We start from the raw sequence: 12,591 nt of genomic DNA, 5'->3' as shown, positions 1-12,591 counted from the left end.
TCCCCTTTCCTCCTTCCTAACTCCTTTACTACCTTCCTCCCTCCCCCACTGTGCCAATTCACAAAGGAGATCTCGTCTACTTTCCTTCCTGGCAGGATCTATGAATGTTTCCCTTACGGTTCTCCTTGCTTCCTGTCCTCATGTTGAAGACTGTAGGCTGGCTATCTTTTGCTTTGTGTCTAATACCCACGAATGAGTGAATACATACCATGTTTGTCTTTCAAAATGCAGACTTTTGCCGGGCGGTGGTGGCGCACGCCTTTAATCCCAGCACTCGGGAGGCAGAGGCAGGCGTATCTCTGTGAGTTCGAGGCCAGCCTGGTCTACAAGAGCTAGTTCCAGGACAGGCTCCAAAGCTACAGATGAAACCCTGTCTCGAAAAACCAAAAACAAAACAAACAAACAAAAAAAACCAAAAAACAAAACAAAAAAAAACAAAACAAAATGCAGACTTTTCATTTCTTTCTAAGCCGATGTGTTTTTCATTGTAGACCTGAATGACTCATCAGTAATAACTATCTAACAGAAGTAATATTTTACCTAAAAATCAGCCCATTACTTTTGAATACTGCCTTACTCACTTTCTCAGAATGTAGAGAGAAATAGAAAGATTTGGGCCAATGTATCGCACAATTGGCCCCTAGCTACATTTTGTTCAAGCTTTCTTCTCCGTTGCCATCATTAAATTCTCTAACCAAAAGCAACACAGATAATGAACAGGTTTATGTGGTTGATACCCCTAGGTCACAACCCCTCCTTGTGGGAGATCAGGATAGAAACTCAAGCTAATAACTGAAGGCAACACATGAGGAAACATGGTTTCCTGGCTTTCTCTCTTGCTTAGTCACCGTCTCATGCTCAGCTTTCCCTCTAATCCAGCCCAGGACCACTTGTTTAGAGATACTGACAACTCAGTGGAAGAGCCTTCTCGCATCAATCGGAATCAACACACTCTCTCTCAGACACTGTAATCAGATATTCTGACTGGGCACAACCTCAATTGATGTTCTCTTGACAGCTGAGGCTAATTAGGACAAAGAGACAATAGTATATGAGGTTTTAAAGACTCAAAAATCCATGTGTTAATAATAATAGCAATCACTTATGCAGCAAAAACTCAAACATGAAGATAGCAACAATTGGAAAAACCTGAGATGCCAGGAAATAGGAAGATGCATGCCTCTAAGTTCAAGAGGAGATAACTGGCTATACACAGAAAGACCTCAAATCAACAAAAACTCAAAACAAGAAATATTATGAATATAAAATTGGTAAAGGTATATCACTTTACAGAAAAAAACAATATATTATTATATTACTATTTAAAATCAACAATATATATGGCACCACAGACAAAACAACACAAACCTACAAATATATATTATGGTTCCTTAAACAAGAACTGTAAGATTCCAATCAAAGTCAAACCCTAACTAATCACTGTCACCACTCATCCTGTGCACTCAGTTCTCTCCTTTACCAATCATAGAAAATTGGTTGGGCAAGGAGGTTGTTCCACCAAAACTGGAGATTTGCTTGAACCCTTCTCATACTTTAACTTTCTTTCTTTTTTTTTTTTTTTTTGGTTTTTCGAGACAGGGTTTCTCTGTGGTTTTGGAGCCTGTCCTGGAACTAGCTCTTGTAGACCAGGCTGGTCTCGAACTCACAGAGATCCGCCTGCCTCTGCCTCCCGAGTGCTGGGATTAAAGGCGTGCACCACCACCGCCCGGCTATACTTTAACTTTCTAGAAAATAATTTTGACTACTGATGGAGGAAGGTCATTGGTTAAAAAATAAACTGCTTGGCCCTCATAGGTTAGAACATAGGTGGGTGGAGTAAACAAAACAGAATGCTGGGAGGAAGAGGAAGTGAGCTCGGACTCGATAGCTCTCCTCTCTAGGGCAGATGCAATGAAGCTCCGACCCAGGATGGACATAGGCTAGAATCTTCCCAGTAAACGCATCTTGGGGTGCTACACACATTATTAGAAATGGGCTAGTCCAGGTGCGAGAATTAGCCAAGAAGAGGCTAGATATAATGGGCCAAGCAGTGTTTAAAAGAATAAAGTTTGTGTGTTGTTATTTCGGGGCATAAGCTAGCCAGGCGGCTGGGAGCTGGGTGGCAGGAACGCAGCCCGCAGCTCCCCGCAACAGACTATTAAAAGGGTCTCATGCTCCTGTGATAAAGAAAAGCATGTCTGTTAGGATCACTTAGACACCATGTTGTGTTCTAGGATAGACGATTGCCTGTAGCCTGCATCAGAGTAAGGAAATGAAAACTTTTGAAAACAAAATTTAAGATAACAGATTTTTAAAAAAAATTAGTATGCACTTAAAGCATCTCGTTTTATTCTCATTGCTCTAGAAGTCACAAGTGCTTTTGAAAACAAGTTTACTACTACTTTCTGTGTATGTTTGTGTATGAGATAGACCATCTTCTACATATACACTGGCGACCTGCAAAAAGAGGTGGTGTCAGATCAATGGGATCTTGAATGGCAGATAGTATGAGCTTCCCAATGTGATTGTTGGTATCTGAAGTCAGGTCATCCCCAAGGAGAATATGTGCTGAGTCACCTTCAAAGACACATAACAGTTTTTATTCAATTAACCAAAAGCCTTTCACAGATTAAAAACAACAAGAAGAACATAAAAAATAAATAAAAAAAGAAACAAATGATAATTGAGAGCATGATCCATCAATATAAGTTTGCACCTTCATGAGAAGACAACCCAACAACAACGCCCAACAATTTACAACAGGAAAGCTAATTACAAAAGACTCAGAGTGCTCAATGGGATTATGAAACACCAGTACACAGACTGACACAATATGACTTCTATACTTACAACAAAGCTACACCTATCAAGAATATTTTTTTAAAAAAAGAATGTTTTTAATATTTATGAAAGAATAAAGCAGATGGAGAGAAAGAGCCAAGAACAAAGGAAGGAAAATATAGTCAATTTTTAATCCAGAGACCAAAGGAAACTCAGCCAGGAAGTGTGGTCTTGACCAATCTTACCTAGCTCACTGTGAGTCCATGTGTATAGAAATTAAATAAACACAGACTTCAGAACTTCTACACATTAACTCAAGGTGACCCTTACACTGTTTCTGACCTCCAGTCATTGGTATTTGTTCTAAAGACAGACGCCCTGTGCTCTAAAGCTCTCTGCAAATGGAGATGATCCCCTGCTGTGGCTCTGCAGCCCCTTATGGCTTGTTGTGGTTTCAGGTAAACCCCGTCCCTCTGATGCCCAATCTCAAAGCAACAAAGAAGAAAAATTTAAAATCTGCCTCCTGCCAGATGGATTACGGCACAAGATGAGCAATCTGCTCCATTGACCTACACAACACCATAGACACCTGAGAGATCTCTGCAGATCAGAAATCCCTTTGTCTGCTGAAACAGAGTTTCACTGAATCACACCATGCTGGCTGGTGGTAGCAGAAAGTTAAGAGCATTCTAATCATGTACGGCTGAAGATTGATCCACATCATCTCTTTACCAATTCCTAAACTACTTGTATCATGTATAGGACAAACCTGAAAGTGAAATTCATTATTCAGAATTTCTAGAAAGCAGGCTTTTACCTTTTGCAATTCATTTTCTCACCACACATCACAAGCACTGTCTGTGTGTGCACACTGGACAGTGATATCACAAGCATCAGACCCTCCCATGCCTAGACTGCAGAGTCTCCCCCTCCTCAGCAAATCCCACACAGGGAGGCTCAGAGAGCAGGTTCACTGCCAAGGTCTCTTCAAGAACCAACACACCCACAAGCTGACTCAGGTTCCATCCAAGCCCTAGCAGAAACGACAGAACAGCAGACCTGTGCTGAGCACCCCACACTCACACAGCATGACATGTGGTCTCCTTACAGCTCCCGACAGTCAAAGCACAGGAGAACCCCAGAGAAAACCTGCAAGCTAATGTTCCTAATGCTAAGCCTTGTCAGAGTCTCTCATTAGCTGGGCCACACAACTGGGTGTTCTTGAATCCCAGCATTCAGGATGCAGAGGCAAACAGATCTCTGTGCGTTCTAGGCTAGCCTGGTCTACAGAGCTAGATCTAGGTCAGCCAGAGCTGTTACACATAGAAACCCTGACTCAAAAAACCAAAAGCCAAGGGGGGAAAAAAACGTTGGAGAATGGAAACAAATAGAGATAAAAGCAATAATACACTTAACAATAAATGGTCAATTCACTGATTTAAAGGATAAAATAGTGTATTTTAACATTAAAAACTGAGGTATACTGACAGGCCATTACTAAGGGGCTGATTTTTCTTGACTATATATATGCACATGGTGGCTGCTGAGATCTGTAACCTGACACACAGAGTTACACTCAATGGCCTGTTTCTCAAACCTCTGGGCTGCCGTAAATGTGTGATGCAGGACTGAACACATCTGCACAGGAGAGCTCCCTAATTGCAAATTCAATATTCACTGCACGAGGGAGCTTTCCCAAACTGAACAACACCAATGTGGCCAGTCTTTTCTCACATGACGTGAACTGGCACATGCTGGGAAATCACAGAGTAACTCCTCCTGCCGCACTCAGGGCCTTTTTCATAGTGGAGACTCCAGCAGCTGCTGCCTGCCCTGTTTCCCTGCGGTGCACACAATGAACTGCTCTCCTATTCTGTCTGAAGGCAGAAGCCATGCTCCACATGCAAACCCTTTTCCTGTACTTACAACAGACAGCTGACTACATGACTCAATGGATAATATTAAATCTCTCAGGTGGTGCATGCATTTAAATTAAGAATTTTAGATGTGTAATACAGAGGACAATAAGATCATTGCCCTGGAGTGCAGCAGTCTGAAATCAAGGCGACCTGAGAGGCGGAACAGTGCTTGTCACAGACACACGTGTGTAAAACGCTGGAAATGTAGAGGCCTTAGAATTACTATGTCTTCTCAGGGAGAAATCACTCCACACAATTAAGAGATTAATAGAGAAAAATCTCTGTAATGAGAGCCTGCATCTATCTCTGTCTAATGCAGCACACACAGAGTCTGCATTCCACATCTACTGTCATCCCTAAGTTTCTTTTAGGGTCAGGTGTCAGGTTACACTCTGAACAATTTAAATAGGGACAGGAGACTGCAGGTCCAGTCACCTGGCAGACGGGAGGTTTACACAGGAAGTCATTATCAGAAATATTTCTGAAGGACACCAGTGACCTGATGCAGCAGGTCATTCTTCAGTGACAGGGTCCTGAGGTAAAGTGCCAGGGAAGGAGAAAGGTGGAAAGGATAAAAGCTGGGCTGGCAGGAAGGTTTGGCACAAGCTGTGTCTCCTGCCAAGTGAGCTCCTTAAGAACAGCGTCTAGTGTACGACAGCTAGGGCGGAAATGGACGGCGACGGGAAATTCCCATGAAGTCAGCAGAAAGCAGAAAATGAGACAGACTCAGGAGGAGGACAGTCAAACATTGGTGAATGAGGGAAACATAGAGGATCTCAAGAACATTACTGACTAAACCTACAGTGGCCTTGGGGCTGACAACCACAGCTCCACTTACTGGGAAGACCTTGGCTCTCAGGATTAAAGGAACCCTCCACAAAAGCCCTGGCCCCAGACCAGTACCAGCTCTAAATTTGTAGTTTTAGAAAAGAAACTCTGTTTTTTTAAGCCGGGCAGTGGTGGCGCACACTTTTAATCCCAGCACTCGGGAGACAGAGGCAGGAGTTCGAGGCCAGCCTGGTCTACAAGAGCTAGTTCCAGGACAGAACCCCCCCCCCAAAAAAAAAAAGCTATGGAGAAACCCTGTCTCGAAAAATCAAAAAAAATAAAAAAATAAAAAAAATAAAAAGAAACTGTTTTGTTTTGTTTTTTTTCTCAATATATATAGGCCTTAGGCAAAGTTTCCAAGGCCTAGAAGTCAGGCTGTTATTCCTTGTAGGAAGAATGTTTCTCCTTGTTCAACCAGACCAGTTCTTAACACAGCAGTGTTTTGCTTTTCAAAATAGTTGTCACCTGGTGTCATACTTCCCATCTCTCAGAACTATGCTTTTCTCAAAGAGAGAACTGGAACTTTAAGGCACACCAGGTCATCAGTTAGGTTGAGACCCTGTAGCACCTCCTTGAGCAGCTTGTTAGACGCCTGTTCTTTGATATAGGGATGGGCAGATTTTCAGTCACAGGTGTCTCCTTTGTAAGTGTTTGGAGCCAAATGCCTGAACAATCTAGGTGGAAAAAATAAATACCCTAGATTTCTGATTTCTCCCAGGTCTGGTTAGCATACACTTATCTTTGCGGTGTTTTAGAGGCAGCCCTCGCTCAGCTAAATTCTACTTTTTCTTACTTACTGGCTCCTAAACATTGGTAACTCCTTTATATAACCAACTCAACTCGTCTACATCACAGCTAAGGAGTGGCGTGCTCCCCAGCACGAGAGATACCTTTTACAACCTCCACAAAATTAATCACAAATGGACGTTACATGTAAAGAAATGAAAAGTGCCGTCCTTCTAGAAGATACTGGAGAAACCTCTCCCAGTTTGGCAATCTGCCTTCCACAGATGCATCAAAATCACGGCGTTGTGGACGACAAAAAGTTCCTATATGCAATTCCCTGCTCCCAAAGCTCTGAAGAGATGTAGCTCACAGAGCAAAGTTATTAAGAGGCCCGTGTCTGGGTCCTGGGAGTTGCACGGACCATGTGGGAAGACACAGGGCCGGCAATCGGGATGCCGATTTCCACACAGCCCTGGGGAGGACCAGACTAACTTGCTCCTGAACCTCCCCATTCTGTTCTTCCCCGTTTGGGGACAGCAATCCCATGCTCACCATGTCGGGGGTTTCCTGCTCGCCCATGGTCCTCTCACAGCTCCGGGCATCAGCGCGTGCTACACTGCACGCGAAAACACTGGCGCCAGCTCCTTTGCAATCCAAGCAACAACGGGGCTACCGGAAAACCTCGTACCGGTTCTGACCAGCAGTTAGGACTGGAAGCCCTGATTGGCTAGTGAGGCCTGAGAGTGTACAGTTCTGACTGGCAGTTAGGTCTGGAGGCTCTGATTGGCTAGCGAGACCTGAGTGACAAGAGCAACCCTCTCAGCGTTACTTTGTGCTTACAAACACACGCAACGGTCTTTGACCCCGCCTTCCACCCCAGACCCAGCCCTTTTCCAGATTCACAGAGCTGTATATTTCAGTGGCACTTGTCCCTGGCTACAATTGCTGGCCCCGCTATCTTCCCGCATTCGTAGGCACTTCCCCTTCTTCCTCACCGACCAGCTTACACAGCCCTTCCCTCAGTGTGGAGTGGAGGGATTCCCTGTCCCTTGAGTGGAGGGGTACCCGGAATATTAACAACTTTAAAGAGATTTAAGGACACAAAAGGAGATGTTTGTTCTGTGGCTTCACGCTGAGGTCAGGTGAACTGAAGGAACTTTCTACCTGTTATTCGCAGGCACTTCAGAGAACAGGAGAGAAATGCAGGGACCAGATAAGAAAACAAAATGATAGATCTGTCTCCCGTCAGAATGATGGCTGGATGACGGCTCCATTGCTTTTGAAGTTTTCTTCTATAATTCAGGACAAACTCTTTTCTAAAAGGTGTAGCCTTAGTGTAAGTTGAATATTTAGAGAGAATGAAGCTAGAAAGCCTGTCTCTATGAGTACTGTGGTGGCATTTCAATTGTAACAAATAATGTTTGACTGATGATCTGAGAACAAAACACCTTCACTGATCAGCCATACAGAACAGATAATGGTAACACACACCTTTAATCCCAGTATCCACAACGACACGTTCCCACAGTAGTTGCTATAGAAACCAGGTGATCTAAGACTTTAATCATGGTGGTACATGCTTTTAACCCCAGCCCTAGAGAGGAATATAACACAGAAGGAAACAACTCTCAGCAAAACGTCTCATTTTCAGATCACTGGAGGCAGGATCACCATTGTGGACTGAGGTTGAGGTAAGAAGCCAGTTGCTGGCTTCTTTGCTTTTGGATCTTCAGGTTGAACCCCAGTTTCTGTCTCTGAGTTTTGATTAATTGTGTTCCAATTGGCACCCAGTTTTTTGGGGCATGAGTTCACAAAAAAACTATTTGCCTGAGACATTTTAGCTACTGGCGCAGGCCAAGGCTGAAACCAAACCTAACCTATCTGGGTTTGGGAGAAAAACTAGCGCACCCAACTCCCATCTACCCCAGTTAGCTTCCATGTAAACATGGGAAATACACAGAGAATCTGGATACTCTATGTTACTGTTCTATCTTTGAATTGTTCGACTGCTGAGGAAGAAAAACAGCTGCTAAGAGACATTTGGTTATAAATGCTTGTGGATTAATCCAACCTACATATTTTGAAAATGACTTGACTTCAAAATTTAAGTCAAAAGATATGTTACTTTGGACAAGAGGTTTTACTTTTGTTTCCGCAGGAAATGAGAGGATGTGGATTCATTTTTGGTTAAGAAAAATAATGTTTGATCAAGGAGAAACCCTTGAAAAATCAACAGTGGGAGTGGATGATCCAATGTTTTAGGGCACGTCTGTTGCGTGTCCTCTGAGTTCTACATCCAGAAGAGCTCAAGACTGCCGACTGGGATGACCCAGCCTCACACAATACTCCAGTCAGGACTTGACCAGAATCCTAAATTTTCTTTTTGTTCTCGTAAGATTATCAGTGCCCTAGGGGGCTGGAGAGATGGCTCAGTGGTTAAGAGCATTGCCTGCTCTACCAAAGGTAATGAGTTCAATTCCCAGCAACCACATGATGGCTCACAACCATCTGTAATGAGGTCTGGTGCCCTCTCCTGGCCTGCAGACATACATACAGACAGACTATTGTATACATAATAAATAAATTAAAAAAAAAAAAAAAAAAAGATTATCAGTGCCCTGAGTCAGCAGAATGTAGCCCAGAAAACTCTGCCCACACCCAAAAAATAGATTATAGATGTTTGTCTTTGTTTAATGTATTGGTTACAAGTTGTTATGGGTAATGATCAGAGAAAAAGCTAAACAAAGGAAATTAGATTCAAGGTTATTGTTTTGAAAAGGAAAAAAGGAAAGATACAGATATGACCTTGTTTTGGAAAAAAAAAAAAAGTTCTGGCAGTGGTGGAGCACTCCTTTAATCCCAGCACTCAGGAGCCAGATACAGGTGGTTCTCTGAGAGTCTGAGGTCAAGCTGGTCTACATAGCAAGTTCCAGGACTGGCTCCATAGCTACTGAGAAACCCTGTCTTGAAAAACACAAAAGCCAGGTGATGGTGGCACACGCCTTTAATCCCAGCACTCGGGAGGCAGAGTCAGGGGGATCTCTGTGAGTTCAAGGCCAGCCTGGTCTACAAGAGCTAGTTCCAGGACAGACTCCAAAGCTACAGAGAAACCCTGTCTCAAAAGAAAAATTAAATAAAAATTTAAAAAAGGAAAAAAGGAGGAAAAGGGATATAGATATGATAGGATGAAAGAGAAGATTATTGAAACTACTTCAAAAAATAAGGGAGTATATAGGAAAGATAAAAATGTAGATTATAGAATCTACCACAAAACTTTTAAAAAGAATTACTAGTTTTAATTTTTTACATTGGATTGAACTTTTATACAAATTATAAATATTGACACAAATTTGAGATTAATTTTGTTAAAACATACTGTACATACATATCTACTCTTGTTCAAAGTATTGTTCCTCTATAATTCATTTAGAGAAACCCTGTCTCGAAAAACCAAAAAAATAAAAATAAATAAAAAAATAAAAATGTAATACAAACTTGTTATCCTTGAAAATCATTATTATCAAGTACATAGAATAATGAAGAAATACAGATTAGTAGTTAATCACATAGTACAATAGAGCATAGAGTCACATTAAGTATATTTTCAAGCTCAAAGATATATTTTAGACATCATCTTCAAACACTTCAGAGATCTACAGAATGTGACATTTAAGATGGTTTTAATTACTTAGGTTCTTCTTTGTTATGACAGTGAGACATATCTGCTCCTGGCAGCACCAATCTACTTCAGAAAAGACCATGGGCATCAAAGAAACTCCACATGGAATTAAATTTCTTTGTGACAAAAGTAAGCCACTGGGCAAGAAAATTCCCCTGCCTCAACTTCTGACAGTATGCTGTCCTAACCGAACAAACAGGACACAAAATATCCTGCTTCATAAAAAGTCTGTCAGATATGTTATGCCTGAAGGCCAAAGATGGATGCCTCAATGTTACAGAGGAAATTTGGGTGACCGTCCAGGCAGCCAGCTATTTGTCATTACTCACACTTTTTGGAAGTTGCTTGCTTACATTTCCTGCTTACACAGTTAATATTATTTTTTTCTTGGGTCTCTAAGGGAGATTTGTTGCCGTTCTCTGTAATCCCCTAGTGGTTTATTTGTTTTTCAGAGACTTGAAATTATAAGAACTAGAGATATGTCACATTGTTTTTGTTACTGTTCTTAACTTGTTTCTGTTTAGTCAGTTTTTCTCAAGACAGGGTTTCTCTGTGTAACTCTGGCTGTCTTGGAACTCACTTTGTAGACCAGGCTGGCTTCAAACTCACAGAGATCTGCCTGGCTCTGCCCCCTGAGTGCTGGGAGTAAAACTGTGTGTGTTCAACCACTTCCAAGCTAGATACACCACAATCTTTTTTTGGAGAGAGTAAAAATCATTTTACTTATTCTCTAATTCTTGATAAAGAAATTACATTAAGTGAAAAAAATACATAATCCTGGCTAAAGACTTTAAATAACCCCAGGTATAGAAGCCTACCTGGCTCCTCCAGGATGGTCAAATTAGTCCCAAGGCCTGTGTTGAGAGGATGCTGTCCACTGGGAAGACAGAACATGATAGGGGTGGTGAGAGGGGAGGGGTATAGCTAGAGAGGGGCAGAGGAAGTCAAAATGAAGAAGTACAGGGTTCCCTTGGGAGCAAAATGTCAGCAAATGTTTTTCAGGACCACACAGGATGAGGAAGAGCTCTCTCATTCAGGAACGAGTTTCCTGAAACTTATTAGCCCCACGGAGACCTATGGAAGTCATTTGCTGCAGGACTCCCTGAGTGAGTTCTAGTAAAGCACTCAAGGCTGTGAGTAGTCCTGATTTAATAGAGTGCACTGTACACAGTATGGTCCCTTTCCTGGGTGCTCACTGTTTCTACTTCTTACATCATTCCTGCTATCCCAGTACCACTCAACAAGAATGGCAATGCTGACTATGCTTGTCTGGGGAAAGGCGTAACTGAGAAAACCCTCTTAGGTAGGGTAAACAATCCCTTTTGATACTAAGAAATTTAGGTTCCTATCAACAGTTCGAGGAAGAGGCCAAGCACTAACTGTGGATCTAGCCTGTAGCAGAGGCCACATGACTTGGTCAAGAGTGTGTCTTTGCTATTGACTGGATTGAAGAAAACAACCAATGACAGAACACAATAATTTCAGACAGTTTTCAGAGAGTGCTAAGTAAGGATGTAGCTTGAAATTAAGATACCCAGCGGGGTTAATACACAATACTCAGCACTCAATACTTATCTGGCAGCAGAGATGCTATGATCACACAGGTGATTTTCCAGAGGCAAGGCTAATAATCTGTATGATTTCCCCAAATGCAGATCTCTATAAATTTATTGGGAGAGGGATGCAATGGTCTGTCCTGTCCTTTTAAGAAGAAAGCCCACCCACTCCCTCCCCCCTTCCACTGAGGCAAGCAGATCTTCCTTCAGCTTTCAGCCTGAGCTCCTCCTTTGTGTCTGTTTCCCTAGGCAGCTTCTGCCTCTATCCCTTCTCCTCTTTCCCCCTCTTCTCTTTCTGGTTCTCTTTCTTCCTGCCTCTCTTTGCTTGACCCCTGTCCCACTTCTCCCTCCCTCTCCCGTTTCCTTTTCCCTTCCATAAACCACTAAATAGATACCCACTTTCTCTGCATGGCATGTCTCTGCTGCTCATCCATCATGAGGCTCCCTGTCTGGGACCCGCTGGCCTTCGTGGCCCATGGGCAACTCGGGGAAGGCAGCATTTTACCACTGCAGCTCTTCGTGGCCTGATGCAGCCACTCAGGGAACCGCACCATTTCCCTTTTTACCACAACAGGGGAGAAGGCTGCTCTTGGTAAAAAGCTATCAATTTAACGAGATAAACATCTGTCGAGTATGTTATGATTTCTATCATCCAGCAATTTGGCAAAATATCTAGCCACACCAAATGCCGGCTGAGCACATGCCATCAAGTGATCAGGCAATTTACATAGCCACCTGGGGTCCTTGAGCCCTAAGTGACACACCTGCAGCATAGTCATGTGATCTATGCATGAGGCAGCTAAACCTATGAAAGTCCTTGTGCACATGCCCAAGGCAGCCTTTAAAACGTGGACATGCTCAATCCACACTCTCTCTTTCTCTTCCCCTTCTTAGTGGTAACTACTACCTCCCTCTCTTCCCTGTTCTATCTCTCTCCCTTTCTCTCCCTGCCCTCCCCCATCTCTCTCTCTCTCTCTCTCTCTCTCTCTTTCTCTCTCTCCCCCCCCAACACCTGGTATGAAATCCTATATTTAAGCATTAACATATGACTCAAAATTTATTAATATAAATTTTTTAAATCTAAATTCACATAAATCACCTT

At 42.7% G+C, this 12,591-nt stretch overlaps 1 protein-coding gene across 4 annotated transcripts in view; it reads right to left on the bottom strand.

Annotated features, from left to right (window-relative positions):
- The window catches only part of LOC130863322 (zinc finger protein 431-like), a 36,818-nt gene extending 29,883 nt beyond the window's left edge, over positions 1-6,935 (bottom strand). For all 4 annotated transcript variants that reach the window (XM_057753244.1, XM_057753243.1, XM_057753242.1 and 1 more), the window contains exon 1: positions 6,807-6,935. In XM_057753244.1, coding sequence (XP_057609227.1) covers positions 6,807-6,833 — 27 coding nt within the window. In that variant the 5' untranslated portion in view covers positions 6,834-6,935. The remainder of the gene's footprint in view (positions 1-6,806) is intronic.
- Between the last annotated feature and the right edge of the window lie 5,656 nt (positions 6,936-12,591).

The sequence above is a fragment of the Chionomys nivalis genome, chromosome 21, assembly GCF_950005125.1.
Source record: "Chionomys nivalis chromosome 21, mChiNiv1.1, whole genome shotgun sequence".
NCBI lineage: Eukaryota > Metazoa > Chordata > Mammalia > Rodentia > Cricetidae > Chionomys > Chionomys nivalis.
Note: the sequence above shows the minus strand (reverse complement) of the source record. Positions and strands in the feature narration are given on the sequence as shown.